Source organism: Pagrus major, chromosome 9 (genome assembly GCF_040436345.1).
Source record: "Pagrus major chromosome 9, Pma_NU_1.0".
Classification (NCBI taxonomy): domain Eukaryota; kingdom Metazoa; phylum Chordata; class Actinopteri; order Spariformes; family Sparidae; genus Pagrus; species Pagrus major.
In genome coordinates, this window is record NC_133223.1 from 17,447,052 (window position 1) to 17,472,854 (window position 25,803).

General features: G+C 41.1%; 3 protein-coding genes across 3 annotated transcripts; all 3 read right to left on the reverse strand.

Moving 5' to 3' along the window:
- Window positions 1-9,889: 9,889 nt before the first annotated feature.
- On the reverse strand, window positions 9,890-11,191 carry hoxd9a (homeobox D9a). Its single transcript, XM_073474037.1, has 2 exons — window positions 10,615-11,191; window positions 9,890-10,134 (listed from the first exon to the last, which is right to left on the reverse strand). Exons 1-2 carry the CDS (start codon window positions 11,189-11,191, stop codon window positions 9,890-9,892), a joined length of 822 nt encoding a protein of 273 aa, XP_073330138.1.
- Window positions 11,192-13,390: 2,199 nt separating this feature from the next.
- Window positions 13,391-15,246, reverse strand: hoxd10a (homeobox D10a). Its single transcript, XM_073474121.1, has 2 exons — window positions 14,469-15,246; window positions 13,391-13,665 (listed from the first exon to the last, which is right to left on the reverse strand). Exons 1-2 carry the CDS (start codon window positions 15,244-15,246, stop codon window positions 13,391-13,393), a joined length of 1,053 nt encoding a protein of 350 aa, XP_073330222.1.
- Window positions 15,247-19,598: 4,352 nt separating this feature from the next.
- Window positions 19,599-21,213, reverse strand: hoxd11a (homeobox D11a). Its single transcript, XM_073474073.1, has 2 exons — window positions 20,494-21,213; window positions 19,599-19,834 (listed from the first exon to the last, which is right to left on the reverse strand). Exons 1-2 carry the CDS (start codon window positions 21,119-21,121, stop codon window positions 19,599-19,601), a joined length of 864 nt encoding a protein of 287 aa, XP_073330174.1. The 5' UTR covers window positions 21,122-21,213.
- Between the last annotated feature and the right edge of the window lie 4,590 nt (window positions 21,214-25,803).

The window sequence follows — 25,803 nt, forward strand, 5'->3', positions numbered from 1 at the left end:
ATTCATTCATCCGGGCCAATCCCAGAGCGCACAGCACCGCTGCCCCTCCTCTCCTCTCCTCTCCTCTCCTACTGCACAGAGCTGATGTGATGATGTGGGGCAGGTATGATAAATGGAAGGGCATCAGATCAGAGGCTTGTCACTTTTTACATGCATGTACTCATAAAAAAGGAGATTTCCCCTGCAGGTAATTAGTGGCCTCCTCGGTGTTTTATAAGTAGCTGAACTCACATTGTTCCCGCTCTAATACGAGGCCTGTGCAGTTTTAAATGCAGTCATTTTGCTTTCAGCCTCAGCAGCATTCATAAAAACCACCTCCTCTGACATCAGCATGAGGAGGATGTCATGCAAACTCTCATGAATCTGTGTGAAGATGTTCAAACAGCTGAAGTCAGTGAAGCTACAGCTTGTTTAGCATCTTTAACTGAAGTGGTCTCTGCTAATAAAGTCTCCTCTGATTAATTAATGACAATAAACAGCTGTTTGCTTCTTGCTGTAGAACAACTAATGGGTTTGTGGAGCACGAGAACACTTAAAGATCCCACAAAACACCAAATGCGGCAATAAAAAGGCAAATAAATCACACACAAATGCTGAACTTGGTGATCTTTTTTACACACAGAGCTCCAAAAACCACTTTCAAAAGTGAACCACGTCACGTGACCACGTGTCTCAGCCAATCACCGTGCTCAGGAAAAGCCTGCTGAACGTGTCCAGAGAGGCAGACTGTTGGGCAACAGCGCCTTCTGCTGGCACTTTAACGACCTCTCCTCTGTTCCACTGCAAAAAATGTCCAACAACACTGACAAATACTTTCACTTTATCACGGGTTTGATGGAAATATGGAAGAAATGTGCAAGACGGGAGAAGAAGCTGCAAATTCTGCATGCGAGTTAGTTCATTTCAATATTATTTGAATTAAATAGAGGTGTCTTAATTCAAGAGGGCTGATGAGTCTTGATGAGACTGGGTTTAATTAAGCTCTAGATAGATAGATCAATAGCTTTATTAATTCCCGAAGGTAAATTAGGTTCATTTAAACCAATGAAACTGCACGTGACTCAAGAGAAATCATCTCAGCCTTTCGCAAAATTATTTTCCTTGTGGTTTTTTTGTAATATGTTGAAAAAATAGAATTCAACAGAGTGTCGTGCAAATGTTTTGCAGTGTAGATGTTTTTATTGCTTGTGATTATGCCGATGAAGCGAAATAAACTCGTGTCTCGTGATGATTTTGATGTGAACACAGAAACTTGTCAATGAACGAGTCATTTCGTCTCACTGCAAAACGAAAAGAATGAAGAGGTAACACAAATAACAGCTTTTTAAAAACACCTTTTAGGTTTAATGTAAGCTAACAGGAAGAAATGTTTGTTTACTCTGTTTCACAATAATCCAAAAGAGTCTAATTTTGGACTACAACAAGTCTGCAGGGGGTTAAACGAGGGTGGAAAGGGGAAACCACATCCATTCATGCAAACTATCTGTTCTAATGTGAGCAGGGCCTGCGGTCAGACATCGTTCTACATAATAAGAAGTTAGAAAAACACACAGATATCGTGTGGGATATCCACATTGTCAGATTACACAACAGTGTAAAGCCATGTCTAATTTGCTCAGGCTTCTTCTTGCGCCTCTCTCCTCTCTCAGGGTCCATTTTGCCGCATTGCAGTAAGGCTGTAAATACTTTCGCAGCTGCCTGTCAGGCCACAGTGAAATACTGTCTTTGTCTAGTTGGCCCCATCTCCAAGCAGCTGAACACTGCTATGAAAACTCAACTTCTTCTGCCAGACTCGCATATGTGGAATAAAGCAAGGCAAACATTCTTCTGTGTGAAATTCTGTGCAGCATTTTAGCAAGTGAGCAAGTGTGGGGGGAAATACAGTGTCTTCATGAGACCAGTGCAGATATTCTGGAAGCTAAAGAAATGCTAAATGATAAAAAAAAAAAAAAAATGTGGGATCACTGCCATCTTAGAAGCTAGAGGATAATAAAAGGTTTGTCGACGTGCAATAAGGAGCTTCAAATTGGAAACGAAAGGGGAACTCTGTGGTTCAATACATGGAGCTCTCTTCTAAATAACTGCATCAGAAAAATACAGCTCAGACACCATCATCACAAACACAAGATACATTTCTGCAGAATAATCTAGAAATAAAAGGTGAGAGCCACGATGAAGAAACATGAAAACATGTCATAATAAAGTTGATTATTACTATAAAGAAAATATTTCTCTTTGATTCTTGCCACATAAAGGCACATTTTCACTAATACCAACATCATTATTAGCCTTTTCTGCGTTTAAACTACAAAAGCTTTGTATTTCAACACATCCAGCAACGTGTGAAATTACCCGAAAGCCCTTACCCTGCTGCTAATTTACATGACTAATGAAACAGGAAGCTGTCAAACTTCACATGCAGACACACGCGCGTAAATAAAGTCCATTATGACACAGAAAGCTTACCTATAGCCGGGAGGTAATCCATGTTCATTCTCTGAGGTTTACCTCTGCGGAACATTTTTGATAAAGCTGTGAAGAGCAAGATCTGCTTCTGCTTCTGCTGCTGCTGCTGCTGCTGCTGCTGCTTCTGCTACTTGCATGAAGATGTCAGATCTGTAGAAAAGTTGAAACGCTCCTCTTGTCATCCAGCAGAACGAGCATCTCAGTGCCGCAAATATGCGCCGATCGGACGTTTTATGAGACGAATGCGATTTTTAAGAAAGCCGACCGTGGCGCATCGGTTTGAACGCCATAGACTCAGAATGCAGTGGGAAAAAAATCGCCTGGGAAATCAGGAAAAGAGCCATGAAGACGTTTGCCTCTCACACATGACCAGTGGCATCCAATGACAGGCGATGGAGGCACATAAAAAGGTCTATTACCAAGTTGTAAATTGTCCCCGCACAAAAAGGAATTTCGACTGCAGCAATTCTCCCCATCTTTGCTGCATAATGGCAGAAGCCCCTCCATGTCCTCTGGAGGAAAACAAGAGGGGCTTTCCCTCCTGTTTTTTTTTTCCTTCTTCTTTTTTTGTTTCTGTCACACAACTATGAAATGTTAAATCTTAGAGCCCTTAGATTTTAGCCTTGAAATGTTTCAGCTTCATCATAACGCACATTCTTTAGCAGAACAGAAAATAGAAGATTTTAAAATGTAAAATGTGCCACTTTTCCTTGAACATATGGCAGAATCATGATGACGCAACGTTTTTGCTTCGCTCAGGATGAAAGTCGACATATTTTATTTAATAAAAAAATAAGAATTCATTAGATTTTTTTATCTGAGCGGTTTTTGCGTCGAATTGAAGCTTTTAGCGCGACGGAATTAATTACTTTCTTTTATTTTTGTTGCTTTTCAGGGAGCGGCCCTTACACCGACTGTTAACAAAATGTCACATGATACAACCAGCTATTTTATTCGGATTTATTACGACTAAAACTGGTGCGTAAAAATGTGCGTAAAATCATCAAAAATAGCCTAAAACTGAGACATTGGCCTTCTCCGAGTTGTTGCTCCACTATTGCTCGAGACGACAAAATATGTTTTTAAATCGATCTGTGTGTTTCCTGCTCCACATCATCGCTACAGGCCTGCTGTTATTCATACATATGAGGACGAAATGAGAGAGAAATAAATGATGATATATGAAAACGTTTCACACTATTGACCCTCGAGATTTAAAGGCTAAATATTGCAGCTGCAGCTCTCCTCCGTGTGTACACTTCTGCAGCAGCATAAAAGGAATTTCTTTCATTTCATTCTCGTTCATCTGGTCGCATGCCAGAGTCAGCACTGTGCGATTTATAGTCAGGCTATGGCTCGCTCTCTGGTTTCCTGTCTTATAGCTTTGTGCATGTGTGTGTGTGTGTGTGTGTGTGTGTGTGTGTGTGTGTGTGTGTGTGTTGCAAGAGATCAGGATTTGTTGCATTGCTGTGACATTGTTGTAAGTAACTCTAGTCCAGTTTCGTCCAGTGGGGAGAGGCCATTCTTCTGTTGGAGGGGTTAGAAAAAAATCTGGATTAACGTCGCTTTAGTCGCGGTGTAAAGAGATGAAGATAGAGGACTATTTGTCCGCGCATTTTTCTTACATGATGCTCTCGTCCGATGTTTGAGGTCACTGATGGTCAGAGAGCAGCCACGTTGCACTGGTCGGTTGGTGTTAGTTCCAGTATGTGATGTGGTGGAGGAGTAGTGCACAGTATGAGTGATGGAGAGGCAAAGACAAATCTATGAAGCTCACACTGGCCATTTCCTTTGATTAGGGGTAACACATGGTGTCTGCTGCAAGTCTGCTGGTGCGAATCAAATATTTAAACTGTGCACTTTTAACAAACCTGACTCATAAATTAGTTGGATAGTTCTGATATCGGCATATTGGCCGATAAATGCATATAGGCTACACACACATGCACATTTTATTTTTTATTTTTTATTTATTTATTGCAGTGATCCTTCAAATGGTTATCAAACACTTGTGATAAAGATATGTAATGGACGCAGAATATGTTATTGTCTAAAATGTCATCAGTGCACTAAAACAGTAAACTTACAGGGAATTTAATATTTAGAAATGACCCCAAGGAGCTTTTTTTGCTTATATTATAACCCCTTAAAAAAATATCAGAGGCCGATAAAGAAGTATCTGCGATAGGCCAGTATTGCTCTATAATATCTGCAAATATCTCAATATATCTGTCAAGGGCTAATAAATAGTTAGCTAGATAGCTAAATAGCTAAATAGATAGATGTCCTTGGTTTGTAATAACAAAAGGAAACTAGATTTTGCCAGCATCAGCTTACAGTGTTTGAGTCCAGAATTCCTGACTGATATTGGGATAAAAAAAGACATAGGCCTATGAAAAAGACATGGCATTGGTGGGTGGGGTTGGTAGGTTACACACACAGCTGCAACATTGTTAGACACCTAGAAGACCAATAAAAAATGGTGGCAACAACCAGTACACCACGTCTCATCGTGAGTCTGGTGGGCTTTTCTGTCTGTCTTCCTGTTCTCTCCAACTACCTCGGTTTAAAAACAGGCCATAAAGCCAATTTGGCTTACTTTCAATCCCGGCGAAAGGAATAAAGCCACACATCCAAATTAACGGCTCAGCACAGTAAATTAGTTGCAGTTGTAGCCTGTGTGCGCGTGCGTTGCTTTGAGTTGTCTGCTGACATCTAAACGTGATTTAAAAAAATAAAAAAACATCATTATTTTTAGTGGAGAAAATTCAAATAAGCTTTAAATTTTGACTTTAAAACCTTAAGTCCAACAGGAAAGTAGGCCTATGCATTGTGGTAATGTGATATTATCAACTTAGGCTCAAATGATGTGGTTTACTTTGATCACAGAGCTCTGATTGTGGTTTCCGCACGGCCTGATTCGCCTGAAATTAGGCCTAACCCAAATACGCAGAGGCCGTTATATAGCCTGGCTGCGCAATAGAAGAAGGCCAGTTGGTGGATTTTATAATGATAATTATTATTATTGTTGTTCTTGTTTTGTTTTTACATCATGTTGGTTGCATTGACTATTTTGATTTTACTAGCCACATGAATCAGAACTTGGAGCCATCATTTCAAAAGTCTGTTGCCATGGAAGTACCCAATGACTGATTCAAGTTTGCACGCGAACACGTGATTGTGATGATGTCATAACACAACATCCAGTTAGTAAACACACACACACAAAAAAAAAACTATACGGACAAATCAATCAATAATCAAATCACAACAATAAAAGTTTCATGGCGGAGTGGTGCGTTCAGGAGTCTCACAAGCCTGAGGAATAAAGAGTGCCATAATGGCCAAGATCATGAACTGACTGATCAGTTATGATGATTTAATTATTACAAATCCGTTGTTATAGCAACCGCCCCAGATCCAGTGTGGACATCCACCTCATCATTTCACATGTGCACCATATTACTTTACAACTTTGTTGGAATGACGCCATTTCATTCTGGGCTGCTCAGTCTGTCTCTCTGTCTCGCGCATAGGAACACACTGTAGAACCTCCGGGGTTCTTCAGAACGCGAGACGTCACAGTTCACTCTGGACTCCGGAATACCTGCTTGTCAAATTGCGTCATAGAGCTGAAGTATTTCACAGCTGCTGTGGTTTTGGTTGTGAACAAAAAAACGACAAGCAGGAAAACACCGCGAGATTTTAAAATGTCACAATAAGGCGAGGTTGGTTTAACGTCAAGAGAGCCTATAGGCTGGACAACAAGGTTTACTGAAGTAAGGTTTCCAGTCATAGGTTCAATTCAACACACACACACACACACACAGAGTGAGAGAGAGAGAGACAGAGAGAGGGAGGGAGGGAGAGGGAGAGAGAGAGAGAGGGAGAGAGAGCAGCAATTCTCCTGAAACCAGCCCAAGTTTGTTCCCAAATCGTTGACGTAAACTGTTATGTTGGCGTGTAAATGGAGGTAATGTGACTGCAGCTAATGGCCAGAGTGAAATAGTTGACCCCATGGCCTCTAAAGAAAGAGGCACATGACTACCCATAACTGTAAATCGATTATGACTGCGTGGACATATTGACAGAAATCCCCTCGTTATCAAAGAAAATGTTTCATCTGGTTATTGTGCGCGTGTAATCGACACATATGTCTTGCTGAACATTGTCACTATGAGGTCTGAAGTTATTCGGCCCTGATCGTCTCCGTCTCCTCTGCAGTCTACTGTCTTTATCACACATACACAGCTCGAGACATCAGGACGTCGCATCTCTTAAGATGCAAATAATCAATCCAGCATTTTCTCTAATTGCTTCAATATTTTCGCATCCATCTTGTGCTCTCTGCGCGCCGCCATTGGCTGCCAGTGTTTGGATGCTTCACACAACTGCAAACCTCATGACAATCATAATTTTAATGGCGATGAGTGAAGTAATGTTCACACCAGCTCCTCAGGACACAGCGAGGGAGGCGCCTCTTACTCTTCCTCTGCAGACTGAATTAAGAAAAACACACTGCTGCACTGCTGCGTTCTCATCAGATGTGTCAAACTGGAGTCCTGCGGTGTTTAAAGCTCCGAGAATCTGCTTTCAACTGCAAGTTAACGACTGTGAGGGTTTATCAGATGCCTCAGGCCCTGAGCTGGATGGTCAGAGGGTTTTGGCATCAGATAATGGAAATTAGGGGCCTCTTTTAATTATTCTAATTCCTCTTATCGTACTTTTCAAATTGTAAATTGTTTCTGTGCTGTGTTGATTTATTTGTTTGTTTCACTGACCTGGCTTTTAAAGAGGGGAAAACATATAGCTATTTTCTTCCACAGGCCCAGTATAGCACTGCTGATGTAAGTCACTTAAACATAAACATTTGAATTTGAAGTATTTTTAGCATTGTGGGGGGAAAAAAACACACAAGGCATGTGTTGGGCATGTTTAGAAGCTCCAGAGCCAAAACAGAGCTTACGTATAAATATTAGTCTACCATCAAAGGACACAAGTACAGGGACAATAAAATACATTTAGAATTAATCGATTTAATAAAGTTTTGAAGAAAATTGATGGTGTTTTAAAGGGGAGATTTAGAGAAATACATTTTCTAAAGTTGACTATAATTGTCTCTGTTGTTTCCATGTGTGCAGGATGATGAGGTGAGGCTGAGGACTTCTTTAACCCTTTACTGTGTCGATGAAAAGAGGCTGCTCTTCTGTGAAAATGTATATTTCTGAATTGTTGTTTGACGGATGTAAATTAGCACTATGCCCAATCCGGCATGTTTACATCGTGTGTTTAATAACGTGCTCTGTCCCTATCCAATAAACAAATAAAATTAGTTACTATGTATTTTTTTTGATTGCTCAGATTTGGGGTTTTAACATTATTAATGGACCGTTTATTTTATTTGAAAATAAAACATTTTTTTAAACTGCAATGGGCGATTAAAAAACATAAATTAGGACTTTTAATTGTTTAAATCAACGTGATATTCTTTTTTTTTCGCTCCCACAAAACAACAGCTGTCGACTCAGGACCTAAAATTGTACCATAATTGTTTACAATGCTGTAAAATCGACCCCCACACTTTTCACTCCTCACACTCTGGACTTTTGAGACGTTCACAATCCAAAAACCTCGACTATTATAAAGGACATTCAGAGATTCAGCCCACAGTATGTTTTCTACACTTTCTTCTCTGATTTTCATACAACTCAGTGGATCCATGAGTGCATGCTGAATGGTTTGCTGCATGTGTTGCCTTCACGTTCCAGCTGTGAATGAACTGCAGTAACTGAGACTAAAAGGACAATATCGCCCTCTAGCGCTCTCGTCACTTCCCCCCTGAAGCTCCAGCAGAGATAAAGTGATTGTATCTGTTTTGGCACGATTCAGGGTTTTCCCCATTTTGATCTGACTCGTGACTTTAAAATTGTTTCACTGATTTATAGGCAAAAGATCAATAAAAAAAAGATTGATGTCTGCTTCAGTAAAAACACTTAGTTTTCTCTGATTTTGCCTTCATGGGGTCAAAACCAGCACACACGGCCTGGTTTAACATTTCAAAATAAAATAAAAGCATCTGACTGTAAGGCTGCACCGGACACCAGTCAACGTGAAGTTTTTTTTTCCCATCAGTGGGAAGTGCAGTTGATGAATAAACCTGACCATTAAGGTTGGGGGGTGATTTCCTCTGAAACAATTCATCGACCAGACACCCTGTGGAAAAGTGTCTACATTCTGTTTGTCAGCAACAGACGCGAACGCCCGAGAAAAAAGGGGGTTTCAAAGGAGAGTGTAATTACTGGCCAGGGCCATAAAGTCATTTAGGCCAGACGTCTAGCCATTTCTATAGCTTTATTGGACCGCGTTTCTTCCTGCTTTAAAGTAATTATTCGTACAAGTTGGACAATAAATTGGAAATCCGCCGCAACACCTCTCCCAATCGTAAACACTTTATTACTCGTTTCTTCTGCGTTTACAAAATCCAGCGTTGAAAAAGAGTTAAATCAACCAATAATGTAACTTCTACTTCTACTACTCTGATTTAAAGGGGACTTTAAATTCATATATTTTGTGCAGATGCATTTGTAGTCTGCAATTAAGAAAATGTAGGCGTCAAACGCTCAAAAAAACAAACAAAAAAAACTGTTGTGTTACATTTTGTGTTGTATTTTTCTAGTAGTCGTCACGGTTAAAAAAAAACAAACAGGCCTCCAGGAGGATTTCCTGATTTTTAAAAAATTAAAAAACTTAAATAAAAAAGGCTAAAGTCGGCCGAAACATGCAGAGAAATGTGATATATTTATTAACGCTGACGTTAAGTGGATCATTTCCAATTCTCCAAGCAAAACGCAGAACTATTTTTCAGTCCATGTTTTTTTTTTTTTTTTTTTTTACCAATAAAGAAAATAGGGGTTGAACGCACGCTTTACTGACGCAGCATCTCCGTGTGTGTATACTGACAGAGACAGAAGTCAAAGTAGTTCAAGCTGTGAAAATGTTTTATATACAACTCCACATTCTTAACAACTATAAAAGCAATACACATAGGCACGTTTACTGTGGGAGGGGGTGCTGGACTCATCTGAGAGGCTGCTTGAACACCCCAGTGTGTGTTTGTGAAATCAAACAGATCATTTCAGATGAACTGAAACTGTATTCTTTTTTTTTTAAAGAATCCGTGTCTGTATATCCGGACAAACTCCTGCACGTTTTGATGCATATTCGGCCAAACACGTTCTGACACTGACACGCTAGAAAAAAATAATAATAATAATAATAATAATAAAACGGCTACCTTGGCTCCTACCAAAATAAATGTAAATAGTTCAGATGGCTTCCTTGGTACAAACATGAAACTGTGTGAGTCGGCAGCAGCAGCAGCAGCAGCAGCAGCAGCAGCAGCAGCAGCAGCAGCGGGGATGTTTCATAGGTGATCCTTTCCGCTCCTCTCTCTGTTCATCTTCTTCATTTTCATCCTCCTGTTCTGGAACCAGATCTTCACTTGTCTCTCGGTTAAACTGAGTATGCGGGCCACCTCATAGCGCCGGTCTCTTGTCAAATACATGTTGTAGAGGAACTCCTTCTCCAGCTCCAAAGTCTGATATTTTGTGTACGGGCACCGCTTCTTTCTCGTCGAGCGGGCGTGAATCCAGTTTGCCGCAGGGTTGCCTGCAAAAAAAAACAACAACAAGGGGGAAAAGATATATAATAAGATACATGTGATGAGGGTGTTTTGGATTTGAAACTTTAATGGCTTCAGTAAATGGTTGCCAGATTGGGGCTCGGGGACCTGTGAGGACACTGGTGTGGTTACAGGGAATCAAAAGCACCAAAAAAAGGAGGAAATAGTTTAATTTGAAGGAGTGTTTAGGTGATATGTTTCCTTGTTTTTTACACACACATCAAAATAAATCACATCAGGTAAAGTCTCATCGACTCTGAGCGTTGTGTATCTGTTTTGGGTGTCCTGTGACATGCAGAACTTCAGGATCCCCTGTAATAACCCGTGCAGGGCGGGTTTTTTCCCCTTCCCGAGCCGCGGTATAGTACGAGACACTTTTATAGGTTAGTAAAACCTCCAGTTTTACACACCCAGCTCATACAGTTCTTCAGGGTTGTAAATCAGCACCGGCTATTTCGTTTACTTACTTGGGTCAAGTTGTTGTTGTTTCTCCTCTTTGGGCTCGCTGTGGCTCGAAAGCTCACTTCCACTGAGATCCCTGTTCGCCTTTTCTGGACACTCCGACGCTCCGCACGCGAACTCACCGGCGAGCGGCCGAGCCTCTGCCTCCAAGGCGTCGCACTCCGCAGCTTTCGGTGGCAAGACCTCCGGCTTGGTCCCGTACGGCCGACCGCCGGAGTGAAATCCGGCGAACGAAACGTGGTTGGAGATGGGGTCCATCCAGGAGCGGACGCCGACATATCTGCCGTCCGAGGCGGGGAGATGGGACTGGTGGTGGTGGTGGTGGTGCACGTACGGATGATAAATCCCCTGCGGGTGAACCGAGGACCAAGACGACGAGAAAACGGCGGACTTTGGTGCAAAATTGCAAGAGGAGAAGTCTGCGTTGTCCGCCCCAGCACCTGCCGGCCTCGGGGTCACCATGTGTGGAGCCTGAATAAAGCGAGCACCGTACACATCCTCCGGCTCCTGCCCCATTATAGCGTCCACATAGCAGTTACTGAGAGTGCCACTGGAAGACATTTTTGATCCCTTCCTACTCATATAATAAGGGTTGCACTGTTACGGGAAGCTTCCCTCTATGAACAATCATAGTATTTTTGCTGGCCTGCATCTACAGGGATTGGTTACATGGATCACGTGGTCATATTTACCAATACAGCGAGTAAATCAATCCTGCCCTGCTGCTCTCTCTTTTTTTTTTTTTTTTTTTTTTTTTTCTTTTTTTTTTTTGGTCGTCAGGTTTAATTTAGCTTTTCATTTCACAAATAATAAAAAGCCCCATCAGATGTGACTGGGGGGAGAAAACATTCGCTCAAATTGGATTCAAATGTTTTTTTTTTGTTTTTCGTGCGGGTGGCTGCAGGACGCTGCAACAATACAAGCAACTTCAAAAAAAGAAAAAAAAAAAAGAAAAAAAGGAAAAGTCACACATAATCCAGACCAAAACGGATTCACTGCATCTTAATGTTTGAGAACAACTCTTATAATATCGTCCTGATACCCTCAATGCTAGTAAAATGGTTTATAGACTTACGGAGTCCTCGTAAAATAGATGTAATAACATGTTGTAAAATAACAGACGCCATTTCCGTTCACAATGCGGCGTACGGGCTTTATCCATTGTTAATATTCGGCGAGGAAACATATTTTCTGGGCTGGGTTTTAATTTTTAAAGCTAAGCCGGAAACGGCAGTTGTGAAATGATTGTGCTCATTCAAAGGAGGGCAATAATGTCTTTATGTATCAATAAATGTTTTATGAGGTGCGTGTGATTATACATGCCGTCAATAAAATAAAAAGAAAAGACTTGGAGGAGCAGGAGTCCATCTGTGTGCTGCCATCTGAAAGGTGCACTTTAAACCTAATATAGATGTTATATTTTTATTTTTTAAGAAGTGAACTTTAAGTTGTTTGTTTTTATAGTTTCTTGACCTTCAGTCCAGAATTAAAAGAAGAATTTCCAGGAAGATATTCTCAATATTTAGGTCGAACCTCCACACAGGATCACACTGACAGCTGCGCGTCATTTGTCGCATATAATCCCATCACATGAAGTTATTCTGGACTGTGAGGAGAGACGCGACGTGGCTGCTGAGGCCTCGGAAGGAAGGAAGAGCTGATTCTCGCCTGTGAATTTGTGCTTGGACGTATAATTCGGCCCCGTCCTGATAGTCCTGACAGAGTATTAGTTTAGACACAAACAAGAGCGTCTTTATTTGATGAAAGCGTCGCGCGTCTTTGCGCACGCACAGAAATAGACCTTTGGTAGACAGCAGAGGAGGCTGCGGCATTTTTTTTGGGTTTGCTTTGGACTATTTTTAGCGCTTAATTTCACAAATGTAACTTAATTTTTCTTCAGCGAGCTGGATCATCTTTAATAACAGGTTAGGTGTTGTATGAAACCCGCGTACGTCTAAACTGCGGCAGCCCGCAAACAAAATATTTTCACATTTTTAAGGCTCATCGCGTGATGACTTTAGAGCATAATTGTAGATCTAGTTAAATTAGAAACACATGTCAGGATCCACTTTGGAGCACCGTTTCTTCTCTTGCAGCAAAGTGCGACAGGCGCTTTGAAAACATGTCTTTTTCTCGCGTTTTCCCTCCTGATTTTACACATTTTAAGCAAAATATTTCCTGCGTCAGAGCGCCTGATACCGCAGATTTGATGAGACTGGTCTGGCACTGGCCCAGGTATTTGTAGACCACAGGCTTTGATAGCCACAAACAAATGCAAAAACAAAGATTATTTGACAATTTATTGCAAGATAACATGCCACAAACATGCAGTAAATTCACAGATTAACATCGTTTCTTGTCACTTTAAAGGCTCATACATTTCACTATTGAGCAAATGGCTTGCACTTACTGGAAAAAACAAAAACAAAACAAATGTTGCACTATTACACCACAATAAAATGTGCTTTCATGACTGAAATAGAGTAACTTTTTTTTTTTTTTTTTTTTCCAAACAGCGAGACCCAACAGAGGATCAATGTCTACTGGCAATAATTTAAGACCAAAAAGTGAGTTACCCTGTGATGAAACAAAACAAACAACACGACGTCACACAAAGTACTAAATTGGCATATACATATATTTATATTTATATATATATATAGTCACAGTTTCGTTGAAATTGAAGATAAACGTCCAATGCCGCTGAAGCATCAAACTGAGTATGAGAGGAAGAAGAAGAAAAAATAATAAAAGACAGCTAAACCACAAATACATGCGAGCTCACGAAAAGGTGAGATTTGAGGTCAGTTCACGGATGCGGTTTTCTCTGCTCATTTTCTTCAGCTTCATCCTGCGGTTCTGAAACCAGATCTTGACCTGCCTGTCGGTCAGGTTGACGCTCCGGCTGATCTCTAGGCGGCGCTCTCGGGTCAGATACATATTGAACAGAAACTCCTTCTCCAACTCCAAGGTCTGGTGCTTCGTGTAGGGGCATCTTTTCTTTCTGCCACTTTTTGCTGTTAACCAGTTGCTCGTTGGCGGGTCACTCTTGCAGCCTGTAACAGATGACACACACACACACACACACACACACAGTGTTTTAACGCTGCTGCTGCTGCTGCAAACTCCTCACCTGCTGATTTGGATTTCACCTCTGGGAAATAACACACAATTATAAATGTTTTCCCAGAATAGATAAAATAAAAAAGCAGGGGATGTTATTAGTCACGTACATGCCAACACTAATGAAGTAGAAATGAAATTAAACCCCAGCTGATCAGACCGCACCCTACGATCTTTGTACAGCTGGAAACATTAGCAAAAAATAAATAAATAAATAAATAATAAAAAATCTATTAATTTCATAAAAGCTTCAAATGAATTAGCAGGTGACAATTGATTAAATTGTTAAAATCGTCAGCTTTTAATTTAACTTGTAACTTCTGATTTAGTTAAAGATGCAAAACTATCCAGCACAATTATCCTGGAGATGTTGGAGTGATTACATTTTTGCAGTTGTACAACAAATATGGCTCTCATAAAAGCGCCTCGCGTTACACTTCTAGTGTCTGCAAACCGTGACATGTGCCCCAAAATATAACACAACACGTTGAGAAAATATTTTTTTTAAAAATTGCAGCTTATTTGACTTTAAATGTGTGAGGACAGAGCGACGCACAGTGTGCATGCTGCATGGTAAAACCATTCTCTGTTGCCTGTTACTGCAACCTGAGAAAGACTCTCATTAAACATTACGACTTTAGGGTTGTTTGTGTTTTATACTTGGTTTTATGATGCTGGAGCCTTCTCAGCACCGCAGCGCCACGAGATAAAAGCTTTCATTGTGTAGCCAACCCACCTTTCCCTTCCTCGTGGAGCAGCTCAGGACTGGACACAGGCGCCTCCATGGGGCAGCTCTTCTCCCCGGAGCTGCTGCTGGACTTCGGGCTTTCCGCTGCGGGGACCGGCGTCCTTGAGGTGTCGGGTTTTTGCGGGACGTCCTCACTTTTCTTTTCCACCTCTGCGAAATTCGAAGACGCCGAAGAGGAAGAAGAGGAGGAGGAGGAGGGTTGCGGTTTCGGAGTGACCCGGCTGAGTTGCATCAGTGTTGGGTTTGGACTCGGCGGATCATGGCAGTAGTTTTCCTGATGTTTCCCGTTCGCGTAAGTTTGGCTCAGTCTGAAATAGCCCGGAACCGGGATCTCTGGACCGCCATCGACTGGACACGACTCGGGAATAACGTCAGAATATGCGGGGACGTCTGACGAGCTGACTTTTTGCACTCTCTTATCCGAGTACATGCAGCAGTTACTCTCTTCCTTTATGCTCTGTGAAAATGTACAGTTTGACATCTGACTGGACGACTCTATCCTGCAGGGTCTGCTCGGATCAGTCCAGTTATCTATTTGAGGTATGTAAGAGTGGACATTCATGCCCATATTTTGGTGGTTGACCTCCCCTCTTTTGCCGAAAGACGGCAGGAGTCCACAGGTTTGCATTCCGTAAGTTCCCATTTCAGAGCCGGCGGACGGCATGTACATGTTGCTGTTGGAGTAAAAGCTGTCCGTCCTGCACGCCCCAATTAAAGAGTCCACTAAAAATGTGTTGGCCGCAGGAGAGCTACTGGGGAAGGACATTTTGGGGGGTAACGTTTTTTAAGAGGAGAGAGATGTCCTCTGGAAGCTGACATATCTAGGAAAAACAATCTCCGTGTAAGTCAGGATGCCTCCCGACCACATGACAAGCCCACCAATGAGATTTGAAAATGGCCTTGAGACGCAGCCTCCTCTCCCCCCTTCAGCCCCCCACCCACCCTCAACCCCTGCACGCGCTCGCACTGCGGATGCAGACGTGGTCAACAGCGACACCTACGACGCGGACTTGAAATTGGTTTTTGCTCGTGACTCGTGCAGGCGAGAGGCAACCCAACTGAAACAATGACATTTTTTAAAAAAAAAAAAAGACGATTTGGACTGACACCAGGAAATAGTCCAACTTTGTTTGGATGTTAGCTGCTCAGCAACAGAAGCTCTATGATTATTATTATTTGTTGTTTTTTTTTCAATGTGCAAAATGATTCAGAGGATGAGTGTGTTTTTGTGTGAGAGAGGGAGTGTGTGTGTGTGTGTGAGTGTGTGTGTGTGCGTAAAATGTTGCCTACATGACGCACAGGCGACAACTGCAGACTATTTGAAAGAATGTAAGCACCTCTACTGAATTCAACGTGTTTCTGTTCATATTAACCATTTCCATGACTCCCAGGACCACCAACGACAGAGTCAGCACTCACCGTGTTTGCACGTATTTTAAATACCCCGTGTAGGATCTGTGAAATAAAACAAAAATGGAAAGCCAAAGAATAAAGATGAAGAATTGTAAATATGCTGTTTGCTCTCACATTGTCTTTCTTTTCAATCCAGGGGTTGAGGTTTATTTTGAAAGGATTTTGTTCCCTTTTTGATGTTTTGTATTTAAAACAGGACCAAATCATTCGATGGATGAGTGTCGGCCATTTGGATTTCTTGCATTTCAGCATCAGAATAAGGAATCTATGAGGTAAAATGTGGCTCCAAGAAGCCCCACATACCTGAAGGTCAACGATAAGGCTGCACTTTTCAAATAAATTCCACTTCAGACGGATAGAAAACTGTTCTTTATTATTTGCACATATTATTAAGCACGAATTTCTTCATTTGCATTTCGTCACATGTTTATCTGATGGTCAAAAGTTGTAAATAAAAATCCTGCGGGAGGTGACGGTGTACACAGGGTGGGGATTATTTTGCTCAGGGCTCCATTGTTTTTGTCTGCAAGGGAGGCGAATGTGTGCAAGATAAACAGTGTGCCTGTTAAAAGTAAAAGGGTAAAGGAGGGGAAAAACTGAAAATATCCATCCACAAGATAAAAAATCAGAAGTCAGGCCAGAATAACTGCAACGATCCTGCAGATGTTCACAAGTAAACAGAACACGATAAATGCAGCTTGAAATAATTAAATCTTTGGTATTTATGCACCAAGCTCGAAATAATCACACAACGCATGTGTCTAGATATTTACAGTTTGTGGTATGCAAATCATCTCAACATCACGGGATTCACAAACAACAGAATACAGGCTGATCTCATCACGGAGTATACACGTGTAGAAAATACATTCCTCATCTTCGGTTATTGTTAAAGAAAAGAAAGAAAAGAACAAAACATTTGACTGAGAAATCTGACAACACGGACATCAGAATGTGGTTCCTAATAATGACACTGGGATTATTTTATTTATATCCTGTGACGCACAAAATTGAACAAAAGTCTTTCATGTTGGAATAGTTGGAGCTATTCTTCAGGTATAATCATTCAATATATGCACAACATATACACAAGTACCGTAAGAGTGGGAAACAAATTGGACCTCGGATTATGAAGCATAATAATAATAATAATAATAATAATAATAATAATAATAATAATAATAATAATAATTTAATGCAATTACAAGGAAATCCGCTGATGCTGAATATAAAATATAAAATATAAAACATAAGACATTGTTGTAGCTTCAGGCAGCCGAAAGCTTCTTGAAACCACAACAACACTTGTGTCATGCAGTAAGTGTACATGTGCTCATATGTGTGTAAGCATTGCTGTGTGTATATATGTGTACAAGTACGTGCGGATCTGTGTCATCTGGTTTGTACCTTTAATGCTCTCCATGATTCCTTTCGTATGTTTGTTTCTTTACGTCTCTCTGTATTTTTCTCTTCTTCTTCCTGATTTAAATAATCAAAATATAAAATAAAATACAATCAAATGAAATATAAAAGAAACTCTTGCGTCCTTTCTTTTGGAGTAATTGTCAACTTTGTATTATTGTTTAAATCAAATATCCAGACGCAGTTAAACAGCTGCAAATGAATTTAAATGAAAGGAAATGTTGAGGTTTTATTTTATATATATACCCATCATTAATTCTCCACAATGCTTTAATACTTGAGTCTGTGCAGACAGGTTTCTGCTGCCTTCAGGTGAAGATCGACGTCTGTATTTTAAAGCTTCGGAGGACAAAAGACACACACAAAAAAAGACGCAGCAGAATTATTTGAATTTGTTTGACTCGTCTTCACAAAACACTTGAACGTGACTCGTAAATGTAATTGCTGGAAGACACATCAACTAAAAATCGTGTTTTAGCATATTTATTGTTTATTTTATTTTATTTGTTTATTTAAAAGCGGAAAAACTCATTAACCAGCCCAGATTTAGCCAGATAGCTACATTTTATTTATCAGCAGCCTCCAGGCAGGAAAATCCTCCCAAAAAAGAAGAATTATGGCATCAATTTATTTAGGATTCATTATGTTTTTATTTTCTTCAGAGAAACTGCAGCCAACATGTTGAATCGTTTGATATACAGACCAAAAAAAAGGTGGTTTGGGACATTTATTTGAGAGAATAATGTGTTTAAATGTTTAAATCCTGTTAAAAACACGACATAAATCAGGCTTGGATTAAAATAAGAATCCAAACAAACCCTGTGTTAGCCGGATTTTCCTCCTCTGAAGGGTCTCCATGCATCTTAGATGTTAAATTTGGCTCAACTCTGCATTTCCTCTGGCAGCCAAAAGCTGCAAGTGTGCCCTCATGTGGATACACGGAGAAGCAAAGTGAGGCGAAACACCCCACACAGTTGGTAATGTAATTTCACTGTAGGAGCGATGACAACCCAATTAAACGCTTAATGAAACCTCGCTTTTCTAATAGCCTTTCTGGGAAATAACTGGAGACGTGATACAAATGAAATAAACGTTAAACTTCTCTCTCCGTCATAAAGGAGGCTGAAACAATGGCTGTTATTGTTGCTGCAGTGTGAAAAATTCACCTACTGGTATCACATGAATTATCAATGAAGCGACTGTTTGTGTGGTGGGATCAATGCATTTATTTACTCTGCCCTCAAAAATAGCACAGAGATAAACGCAGCGTGAGGTGAAGCTGGCACCCACAAAGATGGAAACCTGCGTTAATTAAAGACGTAAACGCGCTTTTTGTCGCCAACAAATTGGACAATCCCTCTCATTTGCAGCAGATTTAGATGCGTCACATTTACACGTTTGGCTTTAAAAAACGTAGATAAACTTGAAAAATCGCTTCATACCCTTCCCATGGTGGTCCTTGTCAGATTATTCCTCCATTGTTCCCCCCATGAAGTGCCACGAGATGTGGCGTCAAAACGGAGCTACATGTGGACTGGATGCGCAGAAATCTCCAAACATTTGTAGCCTGGAGTGAAACTATGAGGCAGGAAGGAGAGTCAGTCCTCTTGTGGTCTGGGGGTTGGGACACCAAAGTCCAATAGCCCCCTATTTAGACATTTACAGCTGCGTTTATTATACTGTCTAGACGGTTCAAGGTTTAGTAAACAACCCGGCGTTTGAAAGCAAAGGAAATAAAAAAAGACTACAGAGGCCTGCAAGCGCCACATTTCTCCAAAGATGAATGTCCAGGAAATAAAAAAAAAAGAAAAGAGAAAAAAAGAAAGAAAATAACCTTTTTCCTGGGTTATTTTTGTACGACTTGGTTAAGTTCATGTGACAAGTTTCGCAATCGTGACTATGATACGACATTTGTCTCACACCAACAACGTGCATTAGGTCTATACATGCGTCTCATACATGGATATCACACAAAGAGGAAGCCTACACAGATTTTATATAAATAATTTCAAAGCACAGCGCGCGCTCTGCGGAAATATCGGCTGCCGGTAAAGCGAAAAATATGTGAACACAAATAAATAAATGCAGGAGTCGTTCACAAAAATATGACACCGAGCGGTGGAATTATTCTGTGAATTAATCTGTTAACACAGGATGATGAGGGGGGACCAGTCTTTAAAACATATGTGTGTGTGTAGCTGATATTTCACTCCCGTGTGTGTGTGTGTGTGTGTGTGTGTGTGTGTGTGTGTGTGTGTGTGTGTGTGTGTGTGTGTGTGTGTATCAGAATAAAGGATTCCCAGTGAAATACTGTAGGCGGTCGCGGTTCAGCTTTTTCTCTTTCATTCTTCTGTTCTGAAACCAGATCTTCACCTGCCGATCGGACAGGTTCAACATCCTGGAGAGCTGGAGCCGCTTCTCTTTGTTAATGTACACGTTGAAGAAAAACTCTCGTTCAAGTTCTCGGATCTGGTATTTGGAGTAAGGGCACCTCTTCTTCCTGGACTTGGTTGATGAACCTGCGAGAGAAAAAAAAAACAAACAAAAAGAGAAAAAAAAACGTGGAAAAATGACGAATGTGAAGATAATATAATACAAATCTGGACTGTAGTAGTGTTAACAGGTTGGCAAATACAGTTATTTATTTATTTATCTCTGGACAAAGGCCCTCTCTCTCTGTCTCACACACACACACACACACACACACACACACACACACACACACACTGAGAGACAACAACAACAGTGCAAATGTGCATTAAAATTAACTTGAACTCTGATTTTACGCTTGAATTGATCTACAGAAGCAGATCGTGACATTACACCACGCACTCCTTTAACAATAACGCCATAACTGCACAATATTGCTTATAAAGGGCTAAAATAAACTTTAATCTTTAACTTTCTAGCATCCCCTATCAGGACAAATCAGCTCCGGCAGCACAGCATTGTTATTAGACACAAGGTAACCTTTAAAGTACGCTTACTTAACCGTTTCCCATTGTAAATACCTTTACAACCGTAAAGCAGATCTTATAGGGATATAAAAGCTTTTGCATGCTTATAAAGAGACACATAACCCTGGACGGCCACGCCGGTGGACACAGAGCAGTCCAGACGCTCTATTGTCTAAATTGCACACCTTATATCCAGGACAAAGAGGAAAACAGGGACTTACTCTGTTGGTTGCTCTTGTCGCCGCAGTTGGAGGATGAGTCCTCGTCGGCGCTCCCGCTCGGGTCAGCTTTGTGCTGCTCCAGTTTGGTTAAAGCCTGATTGTTATTCGCAGCATCTCCGGGAGCAGCAGCAGCAGCAGCAGCAGCAGCAGAGTCTGTCTTTTGTTTGGGGGGCTCCGCGTTGGGCTTGTCCGAGTTGGGAGTGTCAAGAAACTGGTCGAAGCCCTGGGGAAGAACCCCGTTTCGGCCGACGCCGGCGAAGAAGCCGCACGGCGAGCTCGTCCCTCCGTGGTGCCCGTACAAGGACTCGTTTTTGAATATCACATCCGCCCTGCTGCCGGAGGACTGGATCAAGTCCCGGTGCATTATCTCCGTGTCCGTGGAGTAGTAAGACGCGTAATTGCCCCTGTAGTGCCATTTGCTGGGATGGTCCAGTCCATAATCCCTGAAAGCGACCTCTCGAACAGGTTGGACTTGGGCTATGTTGGGTGAATAGGGGAAATTAATCTGACACGAAGTAGTCTGCGGTAAAAAGGAGGAGACTGATGTAAAATCAGGCGTCGAAACGTAATAAGTGCAGCTCGGTAAATACATATTTGACGCACAGCTGCGATCCTCGTATTCCGTCATATCTCTTCTTCCCTTTTCCTCTTTGCAACAGAGGAAAGGAATTGGCAGCTTGGCTGTGTTAAACTTTGTCCATCTATAGCACCACAGGCGTGTGGAAAGACCCCGCCAGGGAGAAAAAATCGGAAACGTAGGCAGACCTGCAATACATCTTGATCGATTCTTGAGGTAATTGTGTCATGTGATCCGGCCAAGAAATTACCATACATCAATATCAGTCATTAAAAACTGTCCGGAGAAACTCATGTGAGCGCATGCAAGAGACTTCATTGGCTGCCTGGCTGCAGAGGAAACTCCTCTCCAGCCTTCTTGCCCTATAGCTCACAGAAAAAAAAAAAAAAGAAAAGACATTTGTGAACCACCGCTGGAATATTTAATTGAAAGCTTTACAGCAGCATCATCTTCACCGCGTATTGACGCGTAATGACAGCCGCACACGCGCGTACCCGTCGATAAATTTGCGCGCTTTGGAGCAATCATCGCGGCGGCTGTAGCAACAGTTAGGTGGGGAACATTGAAGTTGACCTCGGCGTTTAATGCAAAGCTCCAGGAGAATGGCACCGAGGCCACCGTGGCTGCTGCACTGTTGAGCACAAGAAGGCCGCACAGTTATTATATTCACAAGCGGCTCATTAAATTAGTTTTTACGCAGATAAATTTGAGGGTTCACTGCGTGTGATCAGTGTGCGGGGTGTCGGATGGAGGAGGTTTAAACACACACAAACAAACGCAGCGGGGAAATATAAGAATTCATTATGAGATACAGTCATCCTCCTCCACCCTGCAGCACGTGGAAGAAAGAAATCACAAAACTACTCTGCTATAACTCATTAAATTATACATCCTATTACAAACAGAGCCCATGTGTGCGTCAGCGTCACAAACAGAATATTCAAACATGTTCTGCTGCTGTTTTATTTAAGAAGAATAATAAATGCAGATGCACACGGCCAGATAAAGCAGCCCACGGTTTTTGCTATAAGTTGATTTTGGATGCCACAAAAAAACCAAGCAGTCCATCACTGAGCACATTCAAGCATGGCCAAGTCCAAAACAACTGGCTTTGACCGTCTGTGGTCTAGGTGATGTCCACCAAGCATTCACCAACAAGCCTCTGCGCCCAAATCATTTTATTGCACGAAGGCTGCAGCAGCCATGCCTGCAGTGTTCAGGGCCTCTTCTCGGTGCTCAAAACGCGGAGTTAAAACACTGGTGAGCGGATATTTCTTCAAGCCTCCATCAATATTTTTGTTTGCCTTCTGTGAGTATGATGTTTTATGTTTTTGTGCAGCTCGTGGGGAAGTAGAAGAGGCGAAGTTAAATATTTAGAGAAAATCCGGATCACAATATTATCAGTCAAACTGCGCAGCCAAAGTAGGAATGCAGCTCAGACTTGAAGGCCAGTGTTGCGTTCAGAGGACACACAGTAGATTCTTCACAGCTTTAAAAGCCTGAAGGTCACACGCAATGTGGAAGTAGCTTAAAAGCGACTGGGTTTATTGTTATTGGGGGTAAAATCAACTCTGTGGTCGGGCTCTCTGTGCTCAGCTCTTTCCCACACTTCACGTTTAAACCCCCTCCTCAGGCAGCCGACAACATGTGCAACATTTAGAACAAAAATGTGGATTTATTCACAAATATAAGAAGGAAACTTGGATATTTCTTTGAAACGCAACAACCTACAGAACACAAAAACGCATATTTACTCATCACCAACAGTCAGCAGTGTTGTAGTGAAATGTTAAAGAATGTGAGGCTCGTACGAGACGAAATGAGTTTGTTATCAAACAGACAAGAAGAAAAAGTTGAAGCGACCTGTTGCTGTGACTTCTTTTACCTTGTGACTTTTTTATCGTCTCGACTGAACTTTTGGTGTGAGGCGTTTTTAAAGTTGGAATTCTTTATTGTGATTGTCGTTGTTATTTTATTTTTACTGCACTTTTCCATTAAAATATTGTGCAATGTTTAATTTTAACACTCATAATAAAAATAATAAACAATAATGCATTTTATTTTTGCGGCACTATTCAAAACATAAAACAAAACAAGAAGTGCTTTCCGTAGTTGAGCCAGGAACACAAAAATGTCAGTAAAGCAATGAAATAAAATCAGACGTTTAAAATACAACAAGAATAAAATGGATATAAAATGGAAATAAAATAATCTCCCGAGCTTTAACTCTAACAATCACTAATTCATGCGCTCAGCAGACGCACTTTAACTCACTCGCGTTTTACATTTCGATATTTCACATTTCAAATGGCGCTGAAGTCCTGAGTCACCAAACTTGAATTTAACTTTAACTGTCGCTGCTGCTGTGCCAATTTTTTTTTGTGCGCAATAATAGATGGACAGACACTTTATCCATCCTGAGGGAAATCTGGGCATCCAGTAGCTTACACGATGCACGCAAGGATGTAAGGATAAAAATAGAAATAGGAATATAAGACTAGAAACATGAATATGAGGTATAAAACACAGTGATGGAGTCCAGCCACAACTCCAAACAAAGAATCGTCTATATAATGTCACAGTTTTAATAATTATATGAGAGAAAACAACTCTAAATTGTACTTATTGGTTATATATTTAGACATTAAGTGAAACTAATTCCTATATGCTCAAATAGAAGTAGCTTTTGTGGGGCAAGTAGCAATGCACAGCCTACTAACTTGACCTTAACTTTGTTTTGGCGCCCCCACTTTTTTAAGTAGGCTGAGCTGTATGACGCTGTCTGGCTGCGTTTGGCAGTAAAGCAATAAAGCAACAAAAAGTGGAAGAAAACGTCGCAGAAAACTCGCTGTAACCATTCAAAATAGTCCGAGCAATAAAATCTAACAGCTAGTGGGTGAAACTTGTTGTGTGGGGAGGATTTGAAACTGAGAAAGACAGGCACACCTCGAGTTGGAGCACAACAGGCCCGCGGCGCGTTATATGAGCGACATGTGTGTAGATTGTGTGTAAAGTGATACGCACAAAACGCAGCAAAGTTGCGCCAATAAAAAAAGGGGACACATTTAGCCTAAACTGCTCCACAAAATAAAAGAGCAAAAGTGGAATTAAAAAAAAACCGTTGACCTGCAGCAGCCACTGATGGAAGAACCATCTCTTCACGTTTCATTACAAATTACTGGGTTTGAAATGTATCTCTGACTTTCATGAACCTTTAATATGGCTGCAGTGTTATGTGCTGCAGACAGTTGCAGTGGTGATGACGCGATGATGATGTAATGGGAGGGCCCATTATTAGATCCACTCTCTTAATGTTTCACGTGTGCTGCTCTGTCTTTGGTCGGTAGGTCCATCTCCGGAACCACTTGTGACCTGCAGCCTTCAACTCAAATCTCAACCACAATGTGAAATCAATATGATAATAATAATGTTTGAAGAATGACGCAGGTAGATATGAGCAAAACACATGCACCAACAGATCTAGCCTCCTGACTAATCCAACGCTATTTCCAGGATTGCTTATCGATTTGAACTGTTCCTGAGAAATAAACTGAATAACGCGCACAGCTGAATCTGTTTCTGTCTTATACACTGCTTTACATATCATTGATGGAATTAAAAAGGATGCATACATGACTTTTGAATTACACCAGATCCATTTGGCCACAGTAACCTCCCACTGACGAGTGGAGGCTTTGCCTGTTTGTAGGAGCTGCTGCTGTGTTGTATAGTCACCATAAGAAGGAATTACGCATCTGCGCCGGGTAGGAAATCTTAAAAAGTAGGCACACTAGAACATGTAAAGAATAGAAAATACGCACTCAACACTTACAAACACTGGGTTAAGATGCACCCATGCAATACAGGGTTTATTTTACGCAGAAGTAACGTGTTGTTTTGTTCCAGTAACCAAACAACAACGTCTTTACATGAAACCAACACTGTGTCGTTCCATCCCACTGGTAATGGGTCAAGTTAACCCAGTACTGCGTCGGTGTTATATTAACCTCACACTGGGTGAATTTTTAACCAGCTGTTTGTTGGTGCGTAAATGTGATGATAAAAGTCCACCCATCGCGCTTTGACTGAATTTTTATCAAGTATTTTGTACAAATCTACAACTAAAAGTAAAAATGGATGTTTGTGACGTGAATCTGTTAAAGTATGCGATAATTTAGGTGATTTTTATTTTTCTGATTGTGAAAATATTAGGATGATGTAGTTTTGAAGCTGCTTGACAGAGATAAATACAGATGTTAACTACAGATGTAGCTAGTCGAGGATCGTTCCCTCAGAAAGATTGTGCATAAAGGCAACAAATATTTTCCTTCCATGCATTGATCGATTTAAAAAATGGCGAATTTTCTGGTCTACCTCAAGTGAAAGGTAACAACACTACGAAGAATAAAAAAGAGGTATTTTCAGTAAACCCTCTCGACTTGTATTTTTAAATCATTACCGAAATTTAGCAGAAAGGATGCAGAGTTCTGACGCCTTCACATATTCCAACAATTCATGATCGATTTGTGAGCGACGGACTGAATAATCGTGATAATACAACCAGTGTACTTCAACTTGGTGCCTGTATACGACCAATGGACACAAAATGAGTGAAATGATGCGCATGTCATTTAAAAATGGTCTTTATTTACACATGTATTAATCTGGAGGTTGCATTTACATTTACAAAAAACTCTTATCCGTGCGTAAAAGTGAGGCTGGTGGTCCGTGGT